Source organism: Eschrichtius robustus, chromosome 1, assembly GCF_028021215.1.
Source record: "Eschrichtius robustus isolate mEscRob2 chromosome 1, mEscRob2.pri, whole genome shotgun sequence".
Lineage (NCBI taxonomy): Eukaryota > Metazoa > Chordata > Mammalia > Artiodactyla > Eschrichtiidae > Eschrichtius > Eschrichtius robustus.
In genome coordinates, this window is record NC_090824.1 from 47,858,912 (window position 1) to 47,884,756 (window position 25,845).

At 39.2% G+C, this 25,845-nt stretch overlaps 1 protein-coding gene across 1 annotated transcript in view; it reads left to right on the forward strand.

Annotated features, from left to right (window-relative positions):
- Positions 1–25,845, forward strand: part of TXNDC16 (thioredoxin domain containing 16) — a 117,666-nt gene that overhangs the window by 10,134 nt on the left and 81,687 nt on the right. The window contains exons 5-8 of the mRNA XM_068545411.1: positions 2,811–2,884; positions 3,710–3,784; positions 19,578–19,699; positions 24,961–25,051. Of these exons, the coding sequence (XP_068401512.1) occupies positions 2,811–2,884; positions 3,710–3,784; positions 19,578–19,699; positions 24,961–25,051 (362 nt within the window). The remainder of the gene's footprint in view (positions 1–2,810; positions 2,885–3,709; positions 3,785–19,577; positions 19,700–24,960; positions 25,052–25,845) is intronic.

A 25,845-nucleotide genomic window follows, 5' to 3' on the forward strand; every position in this document is an offset into this window, starting at 1 on the left:
TGTCATCCTCCTGTACTTGGGTGTGTTCACTGGAAGCTTTCCACACCCTGTAGTTTAGGGTTTTTATGGAGGTTCTGTTATGTAGGCATGATTGGTCAAATCATTGGCCATTGGTGATGAACTCCATCTCCAGCCCTAAGGTGGGGAGGTGGGGCTGAAAGTTCCCACCCTCTGATCTTTCCCTTGTCTTGCTGGCAACCAGCCCCCATCCTGAAGCTGTCTAGGGGCCCCCAGCCACCAGTCATCTCATTAGCATGCAAACAGACACTCTCATCACTCCCAGAGATTCCAAGGGTTTCAGAAGCTCTTATATTTCGGGTTAAAGACCAAATATTAGAAGAAAAGGTACTTCTGGCACTCCATCATGCAGGAAATTACAGGGTTTTAGGAGCTCTGTGTTAGGAACAAGGGGCAAAGACCAAATATATATTTCTTATTATATCATGGTTATATACCTCAAAAACCTCTTTTTTAATGTCAATTCTGTTTTGTATAGAGGTCTCAGTTAACTTTGAACCACTGTTTATACTCTGGAATAATAATGGCGCTCATCTTTAAGGAGCTTTGAATAAAAATCGAAATTGAAATTTAGAAACAAAATGCTAGGTTGGTACGATACTCAAAAAGGATAATCATGCTGTTATCTAGTAACTAATAAACTAGTAACTAGTAACTGTGTGTCTAGTAACTAGAGTAGAATATTAAGGTTCATGCCCACGGGTTACCTTTATGAACTAACAGTTTGTAAAGCTTTTACAGTTGAGGACTCTAAGCTATGTGGAAAGGAGACTGGGTGAAAGAGATAGACCTATATTGAGTACCTAGCTCCCTCCCTGGTGCATAGTAGATACTCAGTACTGTTTATGAGATTGAAACGAGCTTGCTATATTTAGTCTTTTATTGGATAGCAAAATGGCTAAGACCCCAGTCTCTTTCTTTGGAGAGTATATATCCAAAATGGGGCGATAAAACACATTCACAGACTTTTTTTTTTTTTTGGCCGTGCTGCTCAGGTTGTAAGAATCTTAGTTCCCCAACCAAGGGTTGAACCTGGGCCCTTGGCAGGGGAAGTGAGGAGTCCCAACCACCGGACCGCCAGGGAATTCCCACAGACCATTTTAATAACTAGCAGAACTTGGTCATTATAATAAGAGATACAAATAAAATGCTGTAGAGGTTTAAAAGAAAGAAATCTTACATGATCATTAAGGTGGAAGGTCATATTATGGTGTTGGGAAAGACTTCACAAAAAGTAGCATTTTGAGATTGTCTTCAAAAGTTAGGATTTCAGGAGGCAGACGTAGATGAAGAAAACACTAAAATATAAATGGACTAAGTGTTCCAGTTAAGAAAAAGATTGTCAGGCTGGGAACTCAAATGTGTGTTGAATGGATGAATGGATAAATCTGTCGTCATAATACCAACCATCCCCTATGCTCTGACTTTTAAAAATTAAAAAAAAAAAACTGCATACACTAAAATTCAGTTTTTGGTTATGACCGTACTCTTTTCATTCGAATTCTCTATTCCTCATATCTTTTCTGAGTATCAGTTCTCTTTTAGTAGCTTTTTTCTATAAACCAAATGTAGCTTTCCCACTTGTCACTCTGCTTCCTCAAACTCCGTTAAAATTAACTTGAACAGCAAAAACAAAAAAGCCTCATCTAAAAAAAACCAAAAAAACCCTAACTTAACAAAATCCAAAACAAAATACTAACTGTGCTTCTTCCAGACTTAGTTTTGGTAAGTTATGTCAGTGGCTACCCACTTGCCCCATCTAAAAACCTCTTCATCCTCTTTATCTCTTGCCTTCCCCCATCTCTCCCATGTGGCATATTACACGCTCAGTCTTCTCCCTAGCTTTACTTACTGTATTTGTGAAAAGTCGCTTGAATCTCTTCTGTCCTTTTCTGCTTTACTACAGGTCCCAGTCATCCCTGACCTGTACTGATGGGATACTCTATTAACCGGCTTCCTTGCCTTTGTGCTTTCATGCCTTCCATTGTATCTTCATGTTGCTGCCAGGATTGGCCTTATGTTTTTCACATAGAGTCCTGATTATAAACTATCAAGGGCTGCTGTGGCTTCTCTAACATCATCAGGGACTCGGGTTCATTCTTTCTGTTGCACCATCCTTAGCAAAGGTTTCTTCTTTAAAGATGCCTTATGGTCCATGATGACTGCTGGTGCCTACCCATCTTGTCAGGAAGAAGTGGGAAGAGCAAGAGTATCAGTCAACCCCCTTTTAAGATCCTTCTACGCATCCCAAACCAGTAGTGACTTCTCCTAACATCATCTAGCCAGCCTTAGCTGTTGGGGGAGTCTGGAACAGTCTTTTAATGGGGCACTTGCTTTTAATGAAATTCTGTTAGTGACGCAAAAGGGTAGGATGGATTTGGGGTTAGGAACCAGCAATATCTGCCATACCTGTGTTCCAGCTACTGAGATGCTTTCGTGGTCCCAACTTAACACTCACTTCTGTGCTTCCCGGCTTTTGCACATGATTTTCTTGTCCTGCCTTAATTGTTTCCTTCCTTTCCTACCTCGTTACCTTCTACTTCCTTCATCACATTGAATTAAATCTTAGGTATAATTAAATATAACTCTTAGGTGTAGGAACAGTTCCTTTCTCTGGGTTACCTCAAGCACTTGAATAAGTGAGCAATTACAGCATACACATCAGAAAGAAAAGTAAAAAAGAAATTTGATCTGGAGACAAACTGTAATGTTTAATTTTCCTTTCTGTTTCCCTAACCAAGAAACTTGACCTTTTGATGTGTACTCTAAACGTTAAATATAATCTTTTAAAGGTTAATTGCGTCACAGAAGAAACATCGAGATACTGTGGAAGCGAAAAGGATTTGATGAAAGCATATTTATTCAGGTAAACTATTTTTAGTTTTTTTGGCTCAGATGGACAAACATAAAGCTATACTTCTAGAATATTCAAGTATACAAAATATCACTAGGCCAGAATAAAGGTATATGTAGTAGGGGTCATATGAAGCTTAGCAAGAAGTCCAACTAATAGATTTGTTACCTCCACTTTGCTTCCTAATCTGTAAATTGAGGAGATTAATACTTACCTCACAGGATTGTTTTGGATATTATATGAGAATCTTATGTAAGCGCTGACGGCAAATGCCTGGTTAAGTAAGCACTTAGCAAACTTAGTGTTCTAAGTAGGTATGTCAGGTCCATATTCGGGTGGGAATTAAATGTACTTTATTTTTGAGGGATCTGCAGATGTCCAGGTTACGGATTCCTCCATTACTTGGGTCTGCTAATCTGAGTTTTCTCACAAATCCTTTCCTCACACTCTTGGGATTTGGCCTAGGAAGTGGGGAGAGATCCTGTCTCCTCAGGGACCTACTGCTGAGGACCCTTCTTTCTCTCTCCTGCTTGTCTCCTTCCCAGCCCATTTGGGGAATCCGTGTGTGCTGGGAGGAAGCCTTGTTGGGACTCCTGTTGCTTCCCAGTCTTTTTGCCAGGCCCAGGGCCTAAGCTTTTCAAAGTCAGTGTATCTATGCCTGTGTGTTCAGTAAATATTTGAGTGTGTATCATGGCCAGCACTCTGGTAGGTGTATCGGCTAGCGGATAAGACACAGGCTCCAAGAACTGCCAGAACTTCCAGCGTAGTGTGTTAGAGAGACAAGTGAATTGAATGCTAAGGAAATATTTCTGTAATGCTTTTTAAAACTTTTTGCAGGGGTCACATATTACTCAGAGAATTCCCAACCGATACCTTGTTCGATGTGGATGCCATCGTTGCTCATGTTCTCTTGTAAGTACAGGGGATACCCATTTACTTACTCACTTGTTATTTATCTATTGATTTCATTTTAGACAACCACAATCCATTACAATATCTTAGGGTCTTAGCATTATATTTGTAAGCATCAGTTTCACACATATTGCTGGTCTATCTTCCCACATAGAGGATGTAAAATGTCTTGAATGGCAGAGGATACAGAAACATGAGATATTCTGTATAAAAGTAGGAGGTGGCACAACACGGCCACCTGGCTCATACTATTGCTCTTGGCTTTGATTCTGTCCGTGGAGTGAGGGTGTTACCAGGACAGAAGCTCATCTTTGCTATTCTCACTAGGGTTTTTGAAGTGTCTAGCCTCCTCTTCACCGCAGCCTGATTTTTTTTTTTTCCGGAGTCTGTAGCTCCGTGCCTGCTCAGTACATGCAGAAACATTTCAGATGTTCCCAGCACGTACTGAATGTTTATTGAGAGAGAATGAATCTAATTTAACTTGCCTGGCATGGAATCTTTAGGCCTGGGATTCAGCCCTACCTGGGGTCCACTCCTGCAGTCTCTCCTCAAATGAGGTAGTAGTATCTTTGGTAACAGAGCTAGAAGCTACGACTTTTTCAGGACACGAGTTTACAGGGACTTTTCCAATTTAACGTTTGCTGAGACCTTTGCTGACCTTGACTATCTCTGTTTTCTGTGTGGCTCCCGTCTTCCTCCTCTTCTTCTACCTGATTCTCGCAAAAATGGTGTGAAAGTTAAGTTACAGGAAACTCTAAACTTGATAGGTGAAAAGTTGTGGTTATCACATGTTCCAGTACTAATAATATATTAATGAACAGTCTTTAGAAATCCCGGCCAACCGTGGACCCTGAGACCTGTGGACTGAGCAGCCAGTTGTAAGCGACGAAAGATGTCCTTTTGAAGAAGGAATTCCAAAGACCTGTTGGGCTGCCTTGGAAACCCTTTCCTGGGATAGAGAAGGGGTGGCTATCTTGAGAGTGGGGGTCATGAAAAGCTTAGCAAAAAGTCCAAGTCATAGATATATTTGTTCTCAGGAAGCTTACTCGTTTATGCTTTTTACAGTGGATACCCGATGACTGTCTTTGACCCAGAAACAAGGGTGAAGAATCAGAGAAAGAAGATTCTTTAAGGGATGGGGGAGGGGATACTAAGGTTGTCTTTGACAAGTCTGACAGAAAATCCTGGAGCAGCAGGTCCACGCTGGGCAACCTGATGACAAGGTGGTTTCAAAACAACTGGGCCTTAGATGTGGAGAGGACCGTGTTACCTGAACTGGGTAGCCTGTGGGGCTTGTGTCATTCAATCCTGCCATGGTGTCCTGTTCCTTGTGCTGTACTAATGCTGATTTATAGAACACTAATTCCACAAATAGAGTATTCCCCACGTTCCTGCTATGTGCCAGATACTTGTAAGGCACTGGAGATGCAAGACAGCATAAGATGTGGCTCTGTTCTCTAAGAATTTAATGTTTTGTTGCAGAGACAGATATGTAAACAGAAAATATGTAGGAAGTAAAATAGTAGAAGTATGCCTGCATATGTCCACAGGGTAGTGAATAGTTCCTTGTGTCTAGAATGAGGGTGGATGTTTGTTAAGAAGCCTTCCTGAAGGAGGTGGCACTTGGGATGAGTCTTGAAGGATAAGCGGGGGTTTGCCTGGTGAAGAAATGGAAGGTGGAAGAAGCAGGGGAAACTGTGAGCCCAGGCAGGGAGGTTAGGACAGGTTGGAGAGGGTAGTTTTTACTGGAGTCTGAAATGTGAAGCAGGAGGTGAGAGCAGAGAAGTTGACATGGGGTCAGAGGAAGGGATCTTTGTTTACCATGTGAAGAAGTTTAGGCTTTGGGGTAGCCCCTGAAGGGTGAGGAGGCCAGCTCTGGGCCAGAATCCTTGTGTGATCTTTCAGACCCAACCACAGGCAGTTAGAAGCTTTGCCCGGCAGGCGTCATAGGGGGAAGGTGCTCTCCCACACCAGACTGGTGCACAGCCAGAGCATTGCAGTTTTCTAGAGAAAATTGAGGTCCAGGACTCAGACCCCTCCCCTTCCCAATCCCTCGGACCCCTCCCTCTCCCATCCTTCTGGCCAGACTGGCCTTTAGCCCCAGGTGTCTCCATTTGGAGCCTCATTATCAGGAATGCGGCCTGAGGCACCTTCCAGGTGCTTTGCCAAGACCTCCTTATCACAGGTCTTTGGCGAAACACTTTCTCTGCTTTAACTCTGTACTTTCTTCTCCTCGCCCTTCCCCTGCTCAGTACCCCCACCATTCCACGGGTCCATAAAGAGGCAGGAGCCTTCTCTTTGCAGCTCCTTGGAATGAGATGATTCCCACGCCCACTGGCCCTGGTCTGGAGCTGTTCAATGGCGGGCGATGGGAACGGAACATTGTGGAGCCTGTGCCTCTCCTTTTGCCTCTTGCTTGCACTGTCGCAGTGAGTGAGTAAAGGCTTGGTTGTTACTTTTAGTTGGGCTCTCTGTCCTAAGTGACCACCTCAACACCTGATTGCTCAACGGAGGGTTGTAGGCAGATAAGTGATGTGATCAGATTAGCACTTGAGGGCTCTTTCTGGCGGGTGAGAGACAAATTTGTGGGATCCAAGCACGTGTAGACACCATTGTGTGGCCATTGTGCAATCTAGGGAAGTAAAGATAGCAAAGAGGGGGTTTTCATTTTAATGCTTAGGAGGTGAAATTAACCGGGCTTGGTAACGATTAATTTGATTAATCCCTGATCTCTTCTTTTCCTTCCTTCCCATCTCACTGTACCCCAAATCTGATCTGATCACCATCTGAACTAGGCAAGGATGAAGAGCAAATTTACAGGAGAAAATGCGTCTACTTTAACAAGTCAGATGCCCATCTTACCTGAGTCTTGAGTAGGCAGCTGTAGGAATTTGCACCCCTGGGGAGTGTTGTCAACATGTAGGTCATCTAGGGAGCATCCTAGGATAACACCAACATATAAAGGAAGAAGAAACTGAGCAGGAAAACACAAATGTCAAGGAGGTAGAATTCCAAAGAGGCAATGCCCTCATTTTTGTTTAAAATGTAAGAAAACTGACTTGTGGAATATAGTATTTTACAAAAATTTTCAGTAATGATATTTAGAATCTTGAAGAACTGTGCTAAATAGTATGCCATATCATAGCTGTACCTTGCAAATTGCCATGAGGAAAAAAATGCCTCTCAAGCCGTCACCCTACTTCTTTGTGCTAAAAGCATCAGTTTGAAATACCCAGTTCCTGGCAAGCAGTTCCTCCCTTGTACTCTTTTTGGTTGTATACTATTCCTAGAAATGGAACTGAACTGTTGCTTGATACCTTTTGCCAACTTTTCTATCATTTTTTTTTTTTAGGGTGATTTTGTCCTAGAGCTGGTTATTTCTTTTATTTATTTATTTATTTATTTATTTATTTATTTATGGCTGTGTTGGGTCTTCATTGCTGTGTGCGGGCTTTCTCTAGTTGTGGCGAGCGGGGGCTTCTCATTGCGGTGGCTTCTCTTGTTGCAGAGCACAAACTCCAGGCACACGGGCTTCAGTAGTTGTGGCGCTTGGGCTTCAGTAGTTATGGCTCGCAGGCTCCAGAGCACAGGCTCAGTAGTTGCGGTGCACGGGCTTAGTTGCTCCGCAGCATGTGAGATCTTCCTGGACCAGGGCTCAAACGCATGTCCCCTGCATGGGCAGGCAGATTCTTAACCACTGTGCCACCAGGGAAGTCCTCTATCATGTTTTGAACTTTTATTCTTATTAATTTCTAGGTGCTCTCCTTATATAAAGGAGACACAAATTGTACATTTTCCTGTTTGTCATTTATCTTTTGAATTTCCCTGTTTTGTTATTTTAAATATCATCAAGTCAAATTTATCTTTTCTCTTTTGACTTCTGGATTTTAAGTTGTACCAAGGTCTCCCTTATGCCCTTGTTACAAAGGAATTCACTTAAAGAAATTAATAGACTGTTTTATAGAGCAGTTTTAGGATTACAGAAAATTGAACGGATAGTACAGAGAATTCCTCCTTTCTCCTCTGTACTGTTTCCTCTGTTAACATTTTGCATAGGTGTGGTACATTTGTTACAATTTATGAATCAATACTGACACATTATTATTAACCGAAGTGCATAGTTTATGTTAGGGTTCACTCTGTGCTGTACAGTTCTATGCGTTTTGACAAATGTATAATGACATGTATCCACCATTATAGTATCAAACAGAATAGTTTCACTGCCCTGAAATTACCCTGTGCTCCACCTAATCATCCTTCCCTTCCACTCCCCAACCACTGATCTTTTCACTGTCTCTATAGTTTTGCCTTTTTGAGTGTCATATAGTTGGAATTGTAACCCAGAAAAAGGGCTTGTGTGTCAGTTTCACAGAGAGCCAAACTCTGACAGCAGGTGTTTGCAGCAAAGTAAGGGTTTACTGCAGGGCGCCAAGCAAGGGAGTGGGTGACAAGCCTCAGATCCACTCCAACTTGGTCTTTGAGTTAGGGGGTTTTTAAAGGGAAAGAACAGAGGAGCTGGGATTAATCATTGTCTAGTGACATTTCTGTGGCATTTCCTAATTGTAGTTTCAGGAGGCAGGATACCTATGGTTTACTAGCATCCGGTCTGGTGGTCCATGACCCTGGGGGGGTCTGTTAGCTCATCCTGCCCTGGAGAAGCAACTTGTGTCTGTACATTAACAATAAGTTATCAACCACAGCAATTTTGGTACATTAATGCACTAAATGTTGTCGACAACAGCAGTTTTAGTCATCTGACTCTGGTTGATTACTGTTCAGTTAGCACAGGATTGAGGTCAGAGGGGACAAGAAAGGGAATAAAGTTTTGGAGAGAGAGCTTAATCATCAACTTGGCAGGGGGACTTGATTTTAGTGGGGGCTCGTTTTCAGAATCATATAGCATGTAGCCTTTTCAGATTGGCTGCTGCTTCTAATTAGCAATATGTTTTTAAGGTTGCTCCATGTCTTTTCATGGTTTGATAGCTCATTTCTTTTTATTGCTGAATAATATTCCATTGTATGGATGTATCACTGTTTATCTGTTCACCTGTTGAAGGACATCTTGGTTGCTTCCAAGTTTTGGCAATTATGATTAAAGTTACTATAAAGTTCATGCGTAGGTTTTTTTTGTATTGATGTAGTTTTTCAACTCATTTGGGCAAATGCTTAGGGGTGTGATTTCTGGATCATATGGTAAGACTATGTTTAGCTTTGTAAGAAACTGCTAAACTGTCTTCCAAAGTGGCTGTATCATTTTGCATTACCACCTACATTGAATGAGTTCCTGTTGCTCTACATTCTTGCCAACATTTGGTATTGTTAATTTTTTTTTTTTTTAACTGTAGCTATTCTAATACATGTGTAGTGGTATCTCATTGTTTTAATTTACAACTTCCTAAGGACAAATGAGATTGAGCATCTTTTAGTATGCTTATTTGCTGTCTGTATGTTTTCTTTGGTGGGGTATCCGCTCAGATCTTTTGCCCATATTTTAAATGTTTTTTTTTTTTTTTCTCATTGTTGAGTTTAAGAGTTCTTTTATATACTTTGGATACAATTCCTTTATCAGATATATGTTTTGCAAATATTTTCTCCCAGTCTGTGGCTTGTTTCTTCATTCTCTTAACAGTGTCTTTTGCAGAGCAGAAGTTTTTAATAATAATAAAATCCAACTTTACAATTTTTTTTCTTTCATGGATCATGCTTTTGGTGTTGTATCTAAAAATTCATTGCCAAATCCAAGGTCACCAAGATTTTCTTCTATGTTTTACATTTAGGTCTGTGATCCATTTTGAGTTAATTTTTATGAAAGGTGTAAAGTCAGTGCCTCGATTCGCTTATTTGCATATGAATGTCCAGTTGTTTTAGCCCCTTTATTGAAAAGACGAGCCTTTCTCCATTAAACTGCTTTTGCTCTTTTGTCAAAGATCAGACTCTATTTATGTGGGTGTATTTCTTCTCTTAATGTTTTAGCTGTTCAATTTAACTTTTAAATCTTTGCTTTGTTTGGCATTTAACTAGGTGAATAGTATGAGCAATATATTAGTCAGGTGGCTAAATAATTGTCCCAACACAACTGAAATTAATCTCAGTTTTCAAGGTGTGACTTTTTTATACTAAACGCTCATATATATTTGGGTCTACTTTGGACTTTGTTTCATTAATCTGTCTTTTTTTTTTTTACTAGTACTGTTGCTTTAATTACTGAGGCTTTATGATATATTGTAATATCTGAAAGGTCCAGGCCCCTTCATGTTTCTGTTTCTAGAATTGCATTTTTGTTCTGGTTACATGTGACATTTAAAATTAGCTTGTCCGGTTTCTTCCTCTCCCTGACTAAATCCTACTGGCATTAAATTTATAAGTTATTTTGCGGACACTTGACATCTTTAGAATGAATCTTCCCATCCCAGAACCAGATGTCTTTCCATTTATTCAAGTTTTCTTTTGTGTTCTCTAGTAGTGTTTTAATGCTTTCTTCATATATGCTTGGACACTGAAATTTATTACTGGGTATTTAATATCTTTTGTTTCTATTGTAAATGGGTTCTTTTCTTCCATTATCTTCTAATACATACACACTGATAAATTTTTATATGATCAGTGATCCACAGCTATACTTGAACTTTGCTTCTTTGTAAACAGAAAAGATCAAGGTTTTAGACAATTTCTTAGTCTCAGAATGTAGAAAAATTGCCATTGGGGAAGAATTAAGTTAGTAAAATCTAAGACTAGAATAACAAGTGTAAACTTAGGGTAACCCTATACTAAATATTTACAGAATTGTATATTTTTGAACCATTATGGCCAATTAAGTGGTGTATTTTTGGAGGACATTTAAAGTATTCCTAAAACATCATTGATTAAAAATATTCTGACTAAATGGTCTACTAACATTCTTAACACATTGATTTTTCAGGATATATTAATGAAATAAACCAAGTGTTTAGAGCATAGCATAGTTCTATGTGTGTAAGAAAGGGAGTGTTAAGTCTAAAACTCTGAAGGGTTTTCGATGTTACCCTGCTTGCATATACACTTGCAGAAACACCAAGCCTTTGAATTAGAAATCAGACACAGCAGTAACAGCAATCACAGTAACATGGTAGTGCTGGATTTGCCATACCCAATTCTCCACAGAGCTACAAGGTGAGAGCCATATGCTTACATCTGTACTTACAGCAAGGTTTGGAGAAGGAGAACTTAAATTATGAATCTCTGAGTTTATATAGGAGCTGGCAAATCTGCTTTTTCCTTCTGGAGATAGAGTGATTATCTTTTTCTCTGGAATTTAAACAAATTGCTTGGGGCAGTAGAAAAAGGTCTCTATGCCTAAATATAAGCATTTAGCTCCAGGGAAGATAAGGAAGGTTTTATTACCTTTGAATGGGACCAGGTGGCTCCAGAGAAAAGGAAACAAGATTAGAATGTGAAGAGGAGACATTTTCCATCTTTGTGTACTGCCAATTTTCATCTTCAGGAGACATGGACTGTATAGGAACACTGAGAAATCTAGCAGGGATAGTTTTCTAACAGAGACATATATAAATATTTATTTATGGCATATATGTATTTGGTATAAATATTTCAAAGTTTCACAAGAACCTGATTATTGGTTTACGGGAATGGAATGCGGAAGCTGGGATGGGGGAAGGAGTTGGAGGTGGACTTTTCAGTCTTCAACTTTTTGGATACATTTTGTGTTATGAGTCCTACGAAAGAGTTAAAATTTGCAAAATAAATAAAATTTAAAATAAAGGTAAGATTATAGATTTATAGTCTACAAATTCTCAGCTCTGTTTTCTAAAATATACATAGTCAAGACCGATGGAATTGTGTGGTTTGGTAACTGTGAGGAAAATTTCACTTCCCAGCTTCTAGATTGGGTTAAGAAGGGTAATATTTAGAAAAAGAAAGTAAAGTAACAATTAATCTTTATTTGTTGATTGAGAATACCATATGTAACCAGTCTGAGGCAAGTCAGATAGAGGTGTAGGAGATTGAGGCACTATAATCTCAAATGTGCTTTGGAATGATATATGAAGAAGTCAGGGTTTATGGAGGATTTATCCGTTGTGTGATCATAGCAGTTTATCTTTTCTGATTGCTAGTTTTCCTCGTCTCTTAAATGTTAAAAATTGCACTGTCATTAGATTTTTTTGAAGATCAAATAAAGTAATACATCTGAAAATATGCTTTGTGTTTTACCCAGCGCTCTACAAATGTTAGTCGCTTTTTTCTATATAAATGCAGGAAATCTCATTTTGCAATTAAGAAAAAAAGCAATCCAAATTCAGATATCTACCTGCCGTTCTGTTGCACACACAGTACTAATAGAAGTGAGTTCATGCAAGTCCGTGCTGTGACAGTTGCTGGGAATATTTGCCATGAGGCAGCAGTTGCAAAGAAAGGCCATTTTTCCCCCTAGTCATTGTTGACTCCTGGAAATCATCAAATGATATTGATACAAAAAGGAAAGACTGTGCAGTACTGTAAGAAACAATGAAATCTCAATAACTCTTTATTAAGATGTGCTAATTGATATTCTGTGACAATATTTTGTCAAGTGGAAGATTTCTTTCCTTTTAAGTTAATGTACTACTGACGATAATATGAACTACAAATATTATGGTAATTATTTTCAACTATCAAAATTTCTGCTAATATTTTATTTTTAACACATTATTTCAGAGCCTGGGTTTGAGCTTGGGTAAAACTTCTGGGGAAAGCTCCTCTTGGAGGTGTCTTCCTTTAAAACTCCTGAGCTGTGCTCAAGCTGGTCCCTTCCTAATAGGTTTTGAGCTATTGCTCCTTCCTTTATCTCTATGAGATTTGTTCCTACACTATGTTATCAGGTGGGTTCCTGTTTGATAGTGACATACTGGGAAATTGTAATAAAAAATTACTTGCCTTGGATTTGAATTCCTCGCAGCTCTATGTTAATTGGTAGTAATGGTTATATCCCCACTGTGACCTCTTATACAAAGTCCTTCTACCACTGCATAGCGTCGTGTGTGACATGTATTAGGTGTTGAAAAATATTGGATCGATGGATGAATGAATTGGGAAGCTTCACTTTTTGGTTGTTAAAAATTGGAGGAGCAGAAATCTTCTTATGTTATAAGCCCATAAGATTGCTTCTGGTGTTAAGAATTTTATAAGTGGTAAGCTAGTAGGAAAATACACAGCGTATGACAGAAAGACTTTGATGTTTTTGAACTTTGTTATTACTTGTACTCTCAATTCAAATTTCAGAGATGGCTTCTGTTTGTTTTTTTAACTGTATTAATTTAGAAAATGCCTAGTGAAACATTTTGGGATATTTGATTTTATACATGGATCTGCCTAGAATAATATACAGTCATCCCTCAGTATCCGAGGGGGATTGGTTTCAGCAGCTCCCACCCCCCCACCTTCCTCACCCTCCGTGGATACCAGAATCCCCAGATGCTCAATCCCTTACATAAAATGGTGTAGTATTAGCATATAACCTATGCACATCCTCCCGTATACTTATTTTTATTTTTTATTTTTAACATCTTTATTGGAGTATAATTGCTTTACAATGGTGTGTTAGTTTCTGCTTTATAACAAAGTGAATCAGCTATACATATACATATATCCCCATATCTCCTCCCTCTTGTGTCTCCCTTCCACCCTCCCTATCCCACCCCTCTAGGTTGTCACAAAGCACCAAGCTGATCTCCCTGTGCTATGCGGCTGCTTCCCAGTAGCTATCTATTTTACATTTGGTAGTATATATACATCCATGCCACTCTCTCACTTCATCCCAGCTTACCCTTCCCCCTCCCCATGTCCTCAAGTCCATTCTCTACGTCTGCGTCTTTATTCCTCTCCTGCCCCTAGGTTCTTCAGAACCTTTTTTTTTTTTTTTAGATTCCATATATATGTGTTAGCATACAGTATTTGTTTTTCTCTTTCTGACTTACTTCACTCTGTATGACAGACTCTAGTTCCATCCACCTCACTACAAATAACTCAATTTCATTTCTTTTTATGGTTGAGTGATATTCCATTGTATATATGTGCCACATCTTCTTTATCCATTCATCTGTCGATGGACACTTAGGTTGCTTCCACGTCCTGGCTATTGTAAATAGAGCTGCAGTGAATATTGTGGTACATGACTCTTTTTGAATTATGGTTTTCTCAGGGTATACGCCCAGTAGTGGGATTGCTGGGTCGTATGGTAGTTCTATTTTTAGTTTTTTAAGGAATCTCCATACTGTTCTCCATAGTGGCTGTATCAATTTACATTCCCACCAACAGTGCAAGAGGGTTCCCTTTTCTCCACACCCTCTCCAGCATTTATTGTTTGTAGATTTTTTGATGATAGCCATTCTGACTGGTGTGAGGTGATACTTAATTGTAGTTTTGATTTGCATTTCTCTAATGATTAGTGATGATGAGCATTCTTTCATGTGTTTGTTGGCAATCTGTATATCTTCTTTGGAGAAATGTCTGTTTAGGTCTTTTGCCCATTTTTGGATTGGATTGTTTGTTTTTTTGATATTGAGCTGCTTGTAAATTTTGGAGATTAATCCTTTGTCAGTTGCTTCGTTAGCAAATATTTTCTCCCATTCTGAGGGTTGTCTTTTCGTCTTATTTATGGTTTCCTTTGCTTTGCAAAAGCTTTTAAGTTTCATTAGGTCCCATTTGTTTATTTTTGTTTTTATTTCCAGTTCTCTAGGAGGTGGGTCAAGAAGGATCTTGCTGTGATTTATGTCGTAGAGTGTTCTGCCTATGTTTTCCTCTAAGAGTTTTATAGTGTCTGGCCTTACATTTAGGTCTTTAATTCATTTTGAGTTTATTTTTGTGTGTGGTGTTAGGGAGTGTTCTAATTTCATTCTTTTACGTGTAGCTGTCCAGTTTTCCCAGCACCACTTATTGACGAGGTTGTCTTTTCTCCGTTGTATATTCTTGCCTCCTTTATAAAAAATAAGGTGACCATATGTGCGTGGGTTTATCTCTGGGCTTTCTATCTTGTTCCATTGATCTATCTTTCTGATTTTGTGCCAGTACCATATTGTCTTGATTACTGTAGCTTTGTAGTATAGTCTGAAGTCAGGGAGTCTGATTCCTCCAGCTCCGTTTTTCTCAGGATTGCTTTGGCTATTCGGGGTCTTTTGTGTTTCCATATAAATTGTGAAATTTTTTGTTGTAGTTCTGTGAAAAATGCCATTGGTAGTTTGATAGGGATTGCATTGAATCTGTAGATTGCTTTGGGTAGTATAGTCATTTTCACAATGTTGATTCTTCCAATCCAAGAACATGGTATATCTCTCCATCTGTTTGTATCATCTTTAATTTCTTTCATCAGTGTCTTATAGTTTTCTGCATACAGGTCTTTTGTCTCCTTAGGTAGGTTTATTCCTAGGTATTTCATTCTTTTTGTTGCAGTGGTAAATGGGAGTGTTTCCTTAATTTCTCTTTCAGATTTTTCATCATTAGTGTATAGGAATGCCAGAGATTTCTGTGCATTAATTTTGTATCCTGCTACTTTACCAAATTCATTGATTAGCTCTAGTAGCTCCCGTATACTTTAAATCATCTGTGGATTACTTATAATACCTAATACAATGTAAATGCTGTGTAAATAGTTGTCAGTATATGGCAAATCCAAGTTTTGTTTTTTAGACTTTTTTGGAATTATTTTTTCCAAATATTTTCCACCTGCATTTGGCTGAACCTGCAAACGTGGAACCCATGGATACTGAGGGTCAACTGTAATTAATTTAGATAAAAGTAATTTGTCTGTCTCTCTCCTTCATCTCTCCCTCTTTCCCCCCCTCCCTCTTTGCTTTTTTTTCTAGGAGTTTTGGTAAGGCAAAATAGAAGCTAACTTTTTGTTTTTATTGGGTTTTTTAGAATTTGAATAATGGCAGAAATATGATATAAAAGTGGTCTTGTTTTTTCTGAAAAGAGGCTGAGCAACCTGCTGCTCTAAAAGCAGGGTCAGGTAGACTCCTGAGTTCCTTTTTTTTTTTTTCTGACACCCATTCAGTTCTTGGCCATATATCTTATCTACCTAATGATTGTGTTAGGAGAGTCTCAGGAAGAGTATGCCAAGGAAAAGGAAGGCCTTTCTGGGGCAGGAAGAGCTCCCAGGTCAGAACAGTCTCAGGCTGTTTTGCCCCATCTTTAGAGCAAGAAAATCGCAAGACAGACTTTTCCTTTAACCCATTTCTCCACTTTGGAACTGGAGTGAAGGAGCACAGCCTCATGGAATGGATCCTAGAGATCCCTAGATGTCCCCATATTCTGGAAATTAACATTAAAAAATATATTAAAGTTACGAAGCCATTGGGAACAATCACAGAGATCATGAGATTATGAATGTCATTAGTTTTGGTATTATTACCTCTTGGATAATGACTCTTTAATGAGCTTTGGGACATTAGGCAAGGTAACCTCTTTAAGGCCCATGACCTTATCTGTAAAATGGAGTTAATGATAGTAGTGATCTCAGTTGGTTGCCATGAAAATTAAGCAAGACTGAGTGTATTGTTGGGTGTTCTTAGTTATAAGCCCCAGAATCTGGGTCTGACTGGCTTAAGCAGAAAAGGATTTAGAGCAGATGTAGGAAATCTCAGGCTCACTAGAAGGGTTGGAGAACTGGACTCAGGTTTATTTGGCTCTGAATTATTTGGCTCATAATCATGGCACGGAGCTAGTCTCCGGGGGACTGCTGCATTACTTCTGGGCATTGGATGCCACAACTTGCATTGCTGACACTACAGCTGTCATTAGCACTCTTGTCATTCTTGCCTTCAAAGCTGACTGTTGTTGCTGCTGCTGCTTCTGGAAATAATTCTGCACTGTTCCTGATTCTTTACATCACTAGCTCCCAGTCTGGCATGTCAGATAAGTGATTCTGGGTCATATAGCCTAGCAGCAGGGAGCCTGGAAAAGCAATTTACAGTATTAGTAGCTTGTATGTGGGGACTTGGGCTCTGCCCACCATGAAGACTTAGAAAACTGGGAATTCCCAAAGCAGAAGAGTCAGGCAGTCCCAAAACTGATAAACTGCCACTACTTATATAGTACTTAGTACTATGCCTGACATATGGGAAGTGTCCCCCCAAACACTGGCTTTTAGCAATTTATATTTGCCAGTCTTTATTGAGAAAAAAGGTTAGGGATATTTCTACTCCTAGGTTAGATTTTTGAAGCAAATGGATTAGAGCTGCTAGAGAAGAAAAGGTAAACGGATGGATGTCATTCCCAAGCCGAGAATTTACATGGCAGTCCAATTACTTTGCTAGATGGTGTCTCCCAGCTGTTTTGAAGTAACTCAAGGGTAATTCTGGTCTTGCTAACCAAAACGTATAAGTAGCCAGTAGCCACAGTTAAGCATAGTAGCTATAAGTAGCCACAGGTCGCCACTGTGACTCTCTGGCTATTCATTAGTTGCCTGCCTTTTTACCTGGTTTACCATGTATGAGTGGTCAGTAATGACATAGTTTAGAAAGTTACGGGCAAAGTGTCAGAAGACCTGGATTAGAATCGCATCTCTATCAGTGACTACTGGTATGGCCTGGAGCAGGTTACTTAATCCCTGAGGTTCTTTCCTCTGTGTGTGTGCGTGTGTGTGTGTGTGTGTGTGTGTAATAAAGAATTTCTCAAGAATATCTTTGAGGATTTAAATGAAAACATGTGAAAGTATCTAGCAAATAGTGAGTACTGCCCAGTAAATATTTCTTTTAAAAACAAAACAAGAGCCCTGGGAGGTATAGAAATTCAAGTTTTACATTTCTTTTAAAAAGTTGGAATCTGTAATATATAGGTAAATATTTAAGCAGTGTAATTTAGGGCAGCCATTTCAGGGTGCTCCCAAAGTGACAATATTTTTATAATAATACTAAGATGTTTGCCTTTTTCACTTTCATTCTTCTATGAGTGCAGTTTCTAGAGGCTACATGATGTGTTGTGTGTGTGATGTCACAACAGAGTGAACGAAGAAACAGATAAGAGAATCCACCTGTCTTCTATTTAGTCCAATATTAAAGAGACTTGCAAAAATGTAAAACAAGGCCACTCTTTTCATTAGATTTTTCTTTCCTTTTGGAAATTTAGTTATTTTTAATAAAAAAAAGTGTTATGTTAATATGCAATGGTGTTTATTTTTATTTTTTAAGGGATTAGTAAATATTTTTAATTGCTATTTTAATTTCTATTTTGGCAACTATTGATAAATGTAACCTAAATAAAAAAAAGCCCTTTGAAGAGCTCAATAATTTTTAAGGGTATAAAGGGATCCTGAGACCAAAAAGTTTGAGAATTGCTGTATTAGTGGAAAGTGCTATGTTTTCCGTAAGAGGAAACTATGATTGACTAATTTATTGGAATGAACTTTTGCTTACTTAAGTATGTGGAGTTGGAACAGCTTTCAAAAATTCTTAAAGTTTAGCTTAACAAAAATATGCGCACACACACACACACACAGAGATATGCATGCGGAGATTAAGTGAAATTAGTTGTTAGTGATAGAGAATTTATATAGAAGTAGAAAATTTTTAAATGAAATTCTTTTGGATGAAGAAATATGATCAGTTATTCTGATCTATACATTAAAAAGATGATTTGGGGGACTTCCCTGATGGTCCAGTGGTTAAGACTCCATGCTCCCAGTGCAGGGGGCCCGAGTTTGATCCCTGGTCAGGGAACTAGATCTCACATGCCACAGCGAAGATCCCGTGTGCCGCAACTAAGACCCGGCGCAGCCAAATAAATAAACATAAATAAATAGAGATTATATTTAAAAAAAGATGATTTGGAAGAATTATGGTCAAGTGGAAAGATCACTAAATTAGGAGTGAGAAGACCTGTTTTATGTTCTGTTCCTGGCCTCTCAGTACAGTATATGTGTTTTTGAGTAAGTAAGCTCTTCAGTGTTTTGATTTGATCTTCTATTTCTTCAAATGAAGAATGGCACTAAATAATTCCTGCCCTATGTTTTCTGTCATTCATTCAACAAATACTTATTGAATACTTACAATGTACCAGGTTCTATTCTAAGTTATTATGGATATAGTGATAAAATATGCAACATCCCTGTCACAAGAAGGCAACAGTTTAATGAGAGAGGCAGGGATAAACAAGTAAAAAAATATATGTGAATAATTATAAATTTGATCCTACGAAGGATTAAATAGTGTGAAATTCAAGAGGAAAATGCTACAGACCTACTTACACAGGACCAACAAAGGAGGCTTCTCTTAAGTCAATGATGTTTAAGCTGAGACCAGATATATGAGAAGAAGCAGAGGGAACAGCTTTCAACAAAGAGAATGGTGTGTGCAAATGCCCTGAGGTGTTGCCTAAAGTAGGGTGGACATGAGGAATGGTAGTACAAAATGATGTTGGAGAAGTAGGCAAGGCTTGCCATTCAGGGCCTTATAGGCCATGGAAAGATGGTTTCAGTATAGATGTGTGAAGGGCTGAAATGTGTCCATGGCTGAGAGATTTGTAAGGGATTATTTGTCCAGAATAGGATGCTAGTGAATACAGTTTAAATGTATTGAGGTGGTTGTGATGGAGGATACGCACACTATTTCTCACAACTGTCCCTGGTTAATGTTCTCAGTGACAGACTAATGATTTAGAGGGTGATTTTAATTCAGACTTGAAATGCTTAGGTTCTTACTATTGAGAGTTTGTTCAAAAGATTAAATTTCTTTTTTGATTAGGTTCTTTAACCTACTCAAAATATGTATTAAATAACTAAGTACATGTCAGATTTTTCTACCAACTACATCTTTATTTATTTCAGTGCTCTTCTTTTTAATGAAGTAAAATATATTACCACTCTGGAAGACCTTCAGAACACAGAAAATGCTCTGAAAGGAAAAGCAAACATTGCATTCTCATATGTCAGAGCCATTGGAACACCAGGTATTTATCAAGGTTTACATTAATCTTCATCATGCCTCTATACTGTGTGTTTATATTGAAGGACTTAACATAGTGTATTTTGACCACAATCTTAATATTTTAAAATAAATTTAAAGCGTCTTTTACTATTATATTTTCTTTCTTCAAACAGGCAGCCTAGTATAGTTCTTGAACGAGAACTCTGGAGCCAGACGCCTAGGTCAGACTCCCTGTTCCACCAACTACTTACAGTATGACCTTGGACAACTTACTTATTTAGCCTGTTTCCTGGTCACTAAGGTGGTGAAAATAATTGTGCCTACCTCTTAGTGTTATTGTGAGGACCAAGTGAATTTGAATAACTAAAAAGTTTCCTGGTGCTCTGTGTCAGCTATGACTGTTTTTATTTCCTTACAGTCCTCGTGGTACCTGATACAGTAGTTTATAGTATTTGATAAATGTTGTTGACTGGCTTGGCTTCCTTTTTTACCTTGGTATTTGCTGTTTATGACGTATTTTTCTTGATTTTTAAAAAATCTAATTTTGACAGCATCACCTTGTGCACTCATAGGTAATTTTGTCATAAAGAAGTTTATAAATGTTTCATGAACAAATTATAGTTATGCTTTCAGGATTTTTACTTGTTAATGGTTATAACTTGAACATGTTAATATAAAATGTTAAAGACATTTAAAAAATTATATGTACTCTATGAAATAAAATCATTTATTGGAAATTTCAATTTTTATACACCTAAAGCTTGATGGCTACACAGTATGCCATTGAACTTTATGTACTTGTAAAATAATGCTCCAAAATCAGCCTGTTTATTGTTTACTTTTCAGGGCCCCTCAGGTGATTGTATTTTGTCCATAGTTTGTAATTGTAATTAACGAGAGGGATGAGCTATACAGGGAGCCAGAAATCCCGAATTTATATTTTAACAGGGTCAGTCTGACTTCTGGGTTTGGAATAGACTAGAAGGAGCAATGGTAGAATAAGGGAGAAAATCAGGAAGTTATTGCAATAATGCAGGCAAGAGATGGCGGTAGGTGGCTTGGACCAGGGTGTTAGCAATGGTGGTGGCAATACATTTGAACTTTAGTAGTAGTTTGGATGTAAGACTAACTGAGTTTTCTGATATACTGGTGGTAGAATGAGAGAGGAATAGCAGAGACCAGGGTGGCTCTGGGGTTTTGGCCTGAGCTACGTGAAAGGTGAAATTGCTGATAACTAAGGTGGGGAAGAGTGGAAATAGTTTGGAGAGGAAGCTCTAGAATCCACTTTTGAACATTATACTTGTGCAGTACCCATTAGACAGCCGAGTACAGATATCAACAAGGTAATGGGATTTTACTAGTCTGCATTTGATAGTGGGGATACAGACTAGGGATATACATTTGTGACATAAAGTTGTGAGGCCAGAGGAGACCATGAAGGGAGTGAGGCTGGATGGAAAAGAGAAGAAGACTGAACTCATTAGATACTTCATCTGCCACAGGTCGGTAAAGGAGGCAGAAAGAATGGCCTGTGTGTAAGCAAAGTGATGATAGGATTTTAGTGACGAGATAGGAGCAGTTGTATCAAAGGATACTGAAAGGTTAATTAGGATAAGAACTACCAGTTGACCATTATGCTTAGCAGTATGGAAGTTACCCATGCCCTTGATGCACACAATTTTTGTAGAGTGGTTGGGGTAAATGCCTGACAGGGGTGTAAGAGAATAGGTAGAGAGCAACTGGAGACTGTGACTATGGAGACTCATCTGAGAAGTTTTCCTTTTAAGGGAAGGAAAAATGTGGGGCAGTGGCTAGAAGAGTATGTGGGGTCAAGTGAAGAATTTTTTTAAAAAATTTTCTTCTTTAATTTATTTTTGGCTGCATTGGGTCTTCGTTGCTGCGCGTGGGCTTTCTCTAGTTGCAGAGAGAGGGGGCTACTCTTCCTTGCGGTGCGTGGGTTTCTCGTGGCAGTGGCTTCTCTTGTTGTGGAGCACGGGCTCTAGGTGCACAGGCTTCAGTAGTTGCAGCGTGTGGGCTCAGTAGTTGCGGCACATGGGCTCTAGGGTGTGTGGGCTTCAATAGTTGTGGCTCGCAGGCTCAGTGGTTGTGGCTCGCGGGCTCCAGAGCACAGGCTCAGTGGTTGTGGCGCACGGGCTTAGTCGCTCCGCAGCATGTGGGATCTTCCCGGACCAGGGCTCGAACCCGTGTCCCCTGCATTGGCAGGCGGATTCTTAACCACTGCGCCACCAGGGAAGTCCTCAAGAATTTTTTAAGAAGCATATTTGTATGTTGACTAGCAAGTTCTTGTAACAAAAGGAAAATGCATCGTGGAGGAAAAAGAGGGCAGAATTACTGGAGCAACATCTTTGAATAGACTAGAGGAGATGGAATCTAGTGATCCGGGGGAGGGGTTGTTCTTTACTGGGAGCACGGGAGATTCGCCTATGGTATTAGAAGGGAAGACAGAATATGGACATCAATTTAGCTAAGGGGGCAGATAGATATGGTGCTGGGAGCCTTTTTGGGTTTTTCTTAATTCGTTCATTTTCTCAATGAAATAGAAATAAAGTGATCAGATAGTTTGAGGAAAGAAGAGGTGAAATAGTTGTTTTAGAAGGCCTGAAAATAAAGAATGGTTGCTAGGCAGCAGTAATAGTTGATGCCAGTAATCTAGAGTGAAACCATTGACATGGTGATGCTAGCAGGTTCTTGTTTCCTTTCCTTTGTTTTTTTTTTTCTCCCCCCAGCCATATTCACTTTCATGGATGTAAGTACAGAATAGGCAGATTATTTGATTTAACTTGGACTGTGTTTTAGCAAGACAGGCGGGGGAGGGATTATAAAGACTGGCCAGGGAATTTAAGCTGGGTTAGGAGGGAAGAGAGGACACGAGGTGGATAAAGGACAGTGAAAATGGTAGGATTGTACGTCCGGGAAGGTTAAAGTTATGTACTAGACAGAGTGACCTGGAGATGGAAGGGTGTGTGTGTGTGTGGGTGTGTGTGTTGGGAGGAGTGCTGGACATTTTGGAGGGATTTGCAGTGATTGGTGATTACAAAGCCTGGAATGGGACCGTGGCAGTGAGTGGGTAAGGCAGGACTGAAGAGAGATCACTGGAATCTCCAGAGAAGACCAAGGACTGAAAGGCTAGGATTTTGCGAGGATCATCTATGGGGATAGTAAAATCACCAAGGTTATGATAGGAGTAGTATCGGAGAGTGTGACAGTGTGACAGAAGCGAAATTTTTCATGGAATGAGGGGGATTAACCCTGGCTCGGGTTGTAGATGACTCCAACAAGGCAGAGTGGTGAGTGGAATAATCTGATGATATGTGATTCAAGTGGTAGAAGATTAGGTCGGGGAGGGGAAGATAACTACCCAGAAATGGCAGTGAGGAGAAAAGGGAAACTAAGATATGAAAAGGAAGGAATCTTCAAAGAAATACTTTAAGAAAATTTCCCAGAACTGAAGGATTTTGAGCTTCCAAATTGAAAGGGCCCACTGAATCCCAGCAGAGTGTTTAAATGTAGAGCCACACCAGAGCATCTCATATTGAATTTTCAGAATATTGGGAACAAACGCTATTCTAAAATCTTCAAGAAAGGAAAAAATATTGCAGTTAAAGGATCAAGAATCAGAAGGCGGGACTTCCCTGGTGGCGCAGTGGTTAAGAATCCGCCTGCCAATGCAGGGGACATGGGTTCAAGCCCTGGTCCAGGAAGATCCCACATGCCGCGGAGGAACTAAGCCCGTGTGCCACAACTACTGAGTCTGCGCTCTAGAGCCCGCGAGCCACAACTACAGAGCCCATGTGCCACAACTACTGAAGCCCGCTTGCCTAGAGCCCATGCTCCACAACAAGAGAAGCCACTGCAATGAGAAGCCTGCGCACTACAAGGAAGAGTAGCCCCTGCTCGCCACAACTAGACAAAGCCCGTGCGCAGCAATGAAGACCCAACGCAGCCAAAAATAAATAATAAATAAATAAATTAATTAATTACAAAAAAAAAAAGAATCAGAATGGCTTTGGACTTCTCAGCTGCAGTCCTGGGAACTGAAGACAGTGGAGCAATGCTTTCAAAATTCTCAGGGGAAATGCTAGAATGCTACATGCCGACAACTATAGTTAGTTATGAAAGTAGAATAAAGACACTTTGAGAAGTGTAAGGTTGCAAAAAATGTGTATTCCATATATCCTCTCCCAGGAAAGAGCTAGAGAATGGGAGCAAGGGAACAAATTAGTCAAGAAGATGTGGGTAACAGGCCAAGGACCCAACGTAAGAGTGAGAATCAGAGCATCCCCAGGGTGACGATGAAGTGAGTCCCCAGGATGAAAGTTGTGCGGCGGGTCGAGCAGCAGAGTCCATATTGGAGCAAATCAGAAGGCTCTGAAAAAATGTCTGTCACAAGAGGGAACTGATAATATAACTGATGTATTTGAAGTATTCAGAGCGTTAGACAATTGTGGAAGAATTTAGGAATAAATTAGCAAGAAATCTAAACAAAAATTTAAAAAGATACCTATAACTGTAGTGAAAAAAATTTCAAAAGGAAATAGTATTTACTGAGTCCCAACAGTGTAAATCCTGACTATTGATCTAATAAAAATTAGGACTATATTGAGCACGTTGAGGGGATAGAATTGTGTATATTTGTGGAGTGGGGTTTTGGAAAGGAGAGCTAATTTATCACCTTCCATAGTGGGAAGTCAATAGAAAATACTAACACTAAAAAAAAAAAAAAAAAAAAATCAGGAAATAAGAGTATAAGAAGGTCATTTAGAGACTTGGAGGTAAGTACCAAAAGGAAGAGTAAAAGAGGTGAAAGTAGCTGTCCCTTGGGAGTTGGAAATGGTGGTTGAGGGTAGAGGAACTGTTCATTTTCTTAATAACACCTTGTAGAGTTGTCTCTTTAAACTATATATAAGAATAAGTTTGATTAAAAAAAAAAACGAGGCCAGAAATAGTGTACACATATTTGTACATAAAATATAACATATGAAAGTTGTATGATGAACTCATGTTGTCTTCCCTACTACTGGGAAGAAACTATCACAGATTTGTCATATATTCTCAAGTATAGCTCATTTTCTATTCCCTCTTAGTTCTTCTCTTACCTTGACTAGAACAGACTTCTTATAACTTCTTTAACTGCCTGCATTTTCCCAACTGGGATCCCTACAAAGGCTTTTTCTTTAAACATAATAGAGCATAAAAGGGTGTAGGAAAGTATTCTGAATAGAATAACTCCTCCTCTCTCCCAACTTCTTTCTCTCTCTTCAGAGCACAGAGCTGTCATGGAAGCTGCTTTTGTGTATGGGACCACGTACCAATTTGTCTTAACCACAGAAATTGCCCTTTTGGAAAGTATTGGGTATGTATAAGAAGCATAAGTTAACAATTTTAAGTTCACTTATTTCACATTACTTATTCAGCATTTCCATCGTACTCCCACAGTGTGGACCCATCTGAGAGGAATCGTAACCAGATGTGAATATATAAGTGAAACCTGAAATCCTCTTCATCACTATTATCTGCTGTACTAAAATGAACTTAAATATACAGAAGGGATGTTAAACTAAGGTGAACGAAGGCAGTATGGATAAGCCACAAGATGTGATCCCTTGAGTGGCCACGTGTATTTTATGAATAGATCTGCCACAGTGACCAGATAGGTGATAAAATAACAGCTTTCATAACTAAGCTCCAGAGATTCTTCCTGAGAGTTCCATAAGTTACTATACCAGAAAAATCTTAAATATATTTGAGTACAGTTTTGAACAGAATGTTTTAAATGTTTAATTTTCTTGTCTAGTTTCTAGCTTACAATTTTAGGTAGAGACCTTCTTTGGACTGCTTTTGGCTGGGCAACCTAGGGTTAAAGTTTTTCTTCTGTTTAGTACATGGGGACACAAGGAATAACCAGTGCATTTGAAGACTTCTAAGTTTGGCTTCAAAATGCTCTTCAGGAAAATGAAAACAAAGCAGGGCAAAATGGTGATTGTGTGACCTTTTTAAACCATGCAAGAGTTTTTAACGAGCCCTCCTGCTCACCTCTCAGAAAATAGTGACTATTTGATATACCACACACAATTAATTAAATCCCAGACATTTTACAACTTTGTAAACATAGAGGTTAGTACACAGAAAACTGATAAAGTGAAACAA